A 3,589-nucleotide genomic window follows, 5' to 3' on the forward strand; every position below is an offset into this window, starting at 1 on the left:
TCACTTTACGGTATTTTACATTATTAAAAGGTGCAAAAAAATATGAAAGTTGAATATGAATATAATAGATACTTTTATAAGAATTTTACCAGGAGTTTTGTAAATAATATTAATTAATTGATCTTTAAATTCAAATTTAATGGGTTAACTAATCTTTTTATCTTTATTCTTTTATTATTGTATCTAATCTTTTGTTTTAAATAGGTACATTTCCGCACTTCAGTTATCTATTTTAACTGTTTTCATTGGTTTATCGCAATTCTTCAATTATTATTTTACTTAACGGAAATAATTACTAAATTTACATGAACAACTGATGTTGTATGTAGGTATCTATCAATAAATGAAAACAAACTTACTGTTTTCATTATTTGATGTTTTTACAATGAGTTTTAGTTTTACTTACCTTTTCTAATCCGTGCGCATCTTTGCAGAAAAATGAAAGAATTAGTATTAAAGTTAAGCACAATATATCTTTTTTAGAAACACTCATATTTACTAATACTTCTTTTGCCAATTTTTTTTATTGTTGTCCACGTGTTTTGTTGATGTAAACCAGACTAGGATTGATTTCTATTGAATATGTGTTTAAATATAAAATGAATGAGAAAAATAATCTCTTTATCGTATTTTTTTTTATTATTGTATCTGATCATTTGTTCTAAATACTTCATTTTTGCACTTCTGTTATCTATTTTGACTTTTTGATTGAATTTGTTTAATTAATTGATACCTTCAGATCGATTAGTAGTTATGTCGCAATAAGAATTCTTGTTATTTGATGGAAATAATGAATTAATTCATATAAGTAACCCATAAAAAATTGTTATTAACTTTGTGCGATATTAAAAGGAATGAGAAGATATTCAACAAACAGAAAAAACTGGTTGTTGGCATAATTTAGTTTTGAACTATAGATAGTTATATAACAACTTGTCGCTTTTTTTTTAAATGGTTTATAGTAGTTTTAATTGCTTCGTTTTGATTTTGCTTACCTTATTTAATCCATGTACATCTTTGAAAAAAAACGGAAAGACTAGAATTAAGGTCAAGCACAACATATTTTTTTTAAAAGCACTCATATTTATTACTAATTTTTCTTTTATCAATTTTTCTAATGTTGTACGTACAGACAGACACGTGTTTTATTGAAGTGAATCAGACAACATATAAGTTTAATCTAAACGTTTCAGTGAAAGTTAGTACAAGACTGCACCTATATGGTGTAATTATGACCAAGTAGCTTTGACAAATATTTAAATTTGACTGCCATTTAGTTGATAATTACGGTCACATAGGTAACACTTATTTATAATCCGGATTTTAGAAGTGTGAAAAATATATAAATAACACAAAGAAAACAGAAATTAACAAGAAATTTGCATGCTTTCATGTGTAAACTATCGGTATAGGTACTGGTACCTACGCAAATTTAATTGTTTTAAATTTATCAACTGAAATAATAAGCAATTATTAAATATTAAAATAATATTAACAAAGACGGTAGAAAGGGGGCTTGGGGTAGGGTTAATTTACCTCCAAAAGTGGGATCAACCCCTTCCAAAATTATTGTAAAAGAGGGTTAAGTAAATAAACCACAACTTTGAATAATAATTAAAAGTAGATACTACACATGTATTTAAGACATTCTTTTGATGTTTCTACTGTTTTTGACTGAAACAATTCTTTGAAACACCCTGTGTATATGTTTAATATTTTCAGTTATACTCTGCGTTCGTGTGGTTGTTACTGAAGCAATTTACACTGTAAAATGCATTAAATCTTCTAATTTTTACTAGTAACTTCGCCCCAATGAAACTTGAGTTATATCGTATCTAGACCACTCCTGAATGTTTCTTCATGTCTATAAAATCCCGTTGAAACATTTTTAATTGTCTTAAAGATTAACTCGTACTGGCAGACAGACAGACAAAAATTTTTTGTAAAGGTAGTTTGTACCTTAACAACATACAAATAATAAATAACATAAAAATGCCAATTATTTTGATATGACAGCTAGACACTTTAGTTTTATCTGTACGTATGTACGGAGATTAATATGTAAAATATTTGCAACAAATATTGTTATTGCAATATCAAATAGTAAGTTGAAGTATAGACTCAAAGTCAAGTATGAGGTAAAAAGTTTTTTTATTATAAAAACGACCACCGACGTTTCGCCTTTGTTAATAACTCTATTAAAGCATGTTTTTTAAATTAATACATTGTGTTACCCTGAAGCAGCAACTTAGGCGAAACGTCGGTGGTCGTTTTTATAGTAAAACCACTTATTATCCTTAAGAGGAAAGAAAGGACTTTTCAATCAAATTTTACAAGATGTCTCCTAAAAATATTACCAATTTATTAGTTTTTCCACATAATATTTTGGAGCTTGTTCGAGAATAGTATTGAGTTTCATGCAAAAAGTTATTTTAGATAGAAAAATCGTTTGCTAATTTTCTTTGTACTCACTTTATTAGTTGTAATATTAATGTATATTGGGTTGCATATATATTATATTATAAATTGTAATTTAATTGTTACAAAAACAATATAAATTAGCAACCCTAACTGTATCTACTAAGAAAAAAACCTTGATTAAAAGCTGAAATTTATCAATGTAGGTCAATGTAACCGGAAGTATAGGTCAATTATAGCTTTTATTTTAAATTGTCCCAGCGCCTCCACCAAAACTTTTAACAATTTTTTTTAGTAAGTATTGATAACAATTGTACATCCATATGAACAATTTATTGTCGGCATAAAAACGATAGTTGACAATAAATATCAACTAAATACTCGTAAATAGTAACTAATTACTAATTTAGTAGCTCCAAATAAAAATGAGCAATAGTTTTTAAACAAATTTTATAAGTGGACTTTTAAAAATCCTACTAATTAAGTAGTTATTTTCCATAATATTTTGTAGCTTGCTCGAGAGTACTATCAAATTTCACGTAAAAAGTTATTTCCGTGAAAAAAATAGTTTTTTAATTTTCTTTGTACACATTTTTTTAGAATTGTAATATTTGGTGTATGTTGGGTTGTCTATATATTATGCAGCAAATTATACTTTAATTGTAACACAAAAAATATAAATTAGCAATCCTAACTTGTCTACAAAGAACAAAAAACGTGATCGAAAAGATGAAAGTTATCAATTTAGTTCAATATAACCGGAATTATAGGTCAATTATAGCTTTTATTTAAAATGTTCCCGGCGCCTTCACCAAAATTTTTCGTTAATTTTTTAATAACTGGTAACAGTGTCTGTGCATCTACATGAACGACCTTTTTTCGGCATTAAAACATTAGTTCACTATAAAAATTAACTATATACTCGTAATTAGTGACTAAATACTTCTTGAGTAGCTCCAATTAAAAATTTGAATGGGTTTTCAACGAAATTTAAAACCATCTTTAAAAATATTACTAATTGCTTATTTATTTCTGGCTTATATTTTGTAGTTTGTTCAAAAATAGCGTTGAGTTTCACGTACTACAGTTATTTGCGTGAGAAAAATCGTTTTCTAATTTTCTTTGTGCTCACCTTATTCGAGTTGTAATATTTGCTGTATGTTGGGTTGTA

The 3,589-nt window shown here is 26.8% G+C and overlaps 2 protein-coding genes across 3 annotated transcripts in view; both read left to right on the forward strand.

The window, feature by feature from the left end:
• LOC112905904 (protein maelstrom homolog) overlaps positions 1-765 on the forward strand; it is a 5,297-nt gene extending 4,532 nt beyond the window's left edge. Inside the window, exon 7 of the mRNA XM_025979254.1 lies at positions 740-765. Coding sequence (XP_025835039.1) covers positions 740-765 — 26 coding nt within the window. The remainder of the gene's footprint in view (positions 1-739) is intronic.
• Positions 1-3,589, forward strand: part of LOC108735059 (paired box protein Pax-6-like) — a 214,492-nt gene that overhangs the window by 8,268 nt on the left and 202,635 nt on the right. The gene's annotated exons all lie outside the window — the stretch shown is intronic.

The sequence above is a fragment of the Agrilus planipennis genome, unplaced genomic scaffold, assembly GCF_000699045.2.
Source record: "Agrilus planipennis isolate EAB-ADULT unplaced genomic scaffold, Apla_2.0 scaffold20, whole genome shotgun sequence".
In the NCBI taxonomy this organism is placed as follows: Eukaryota; Metazoa; Arthropoda; class Insecta; order Coleoptera; family Buprestidae; genus Agrilus; species Agrilus planipennis.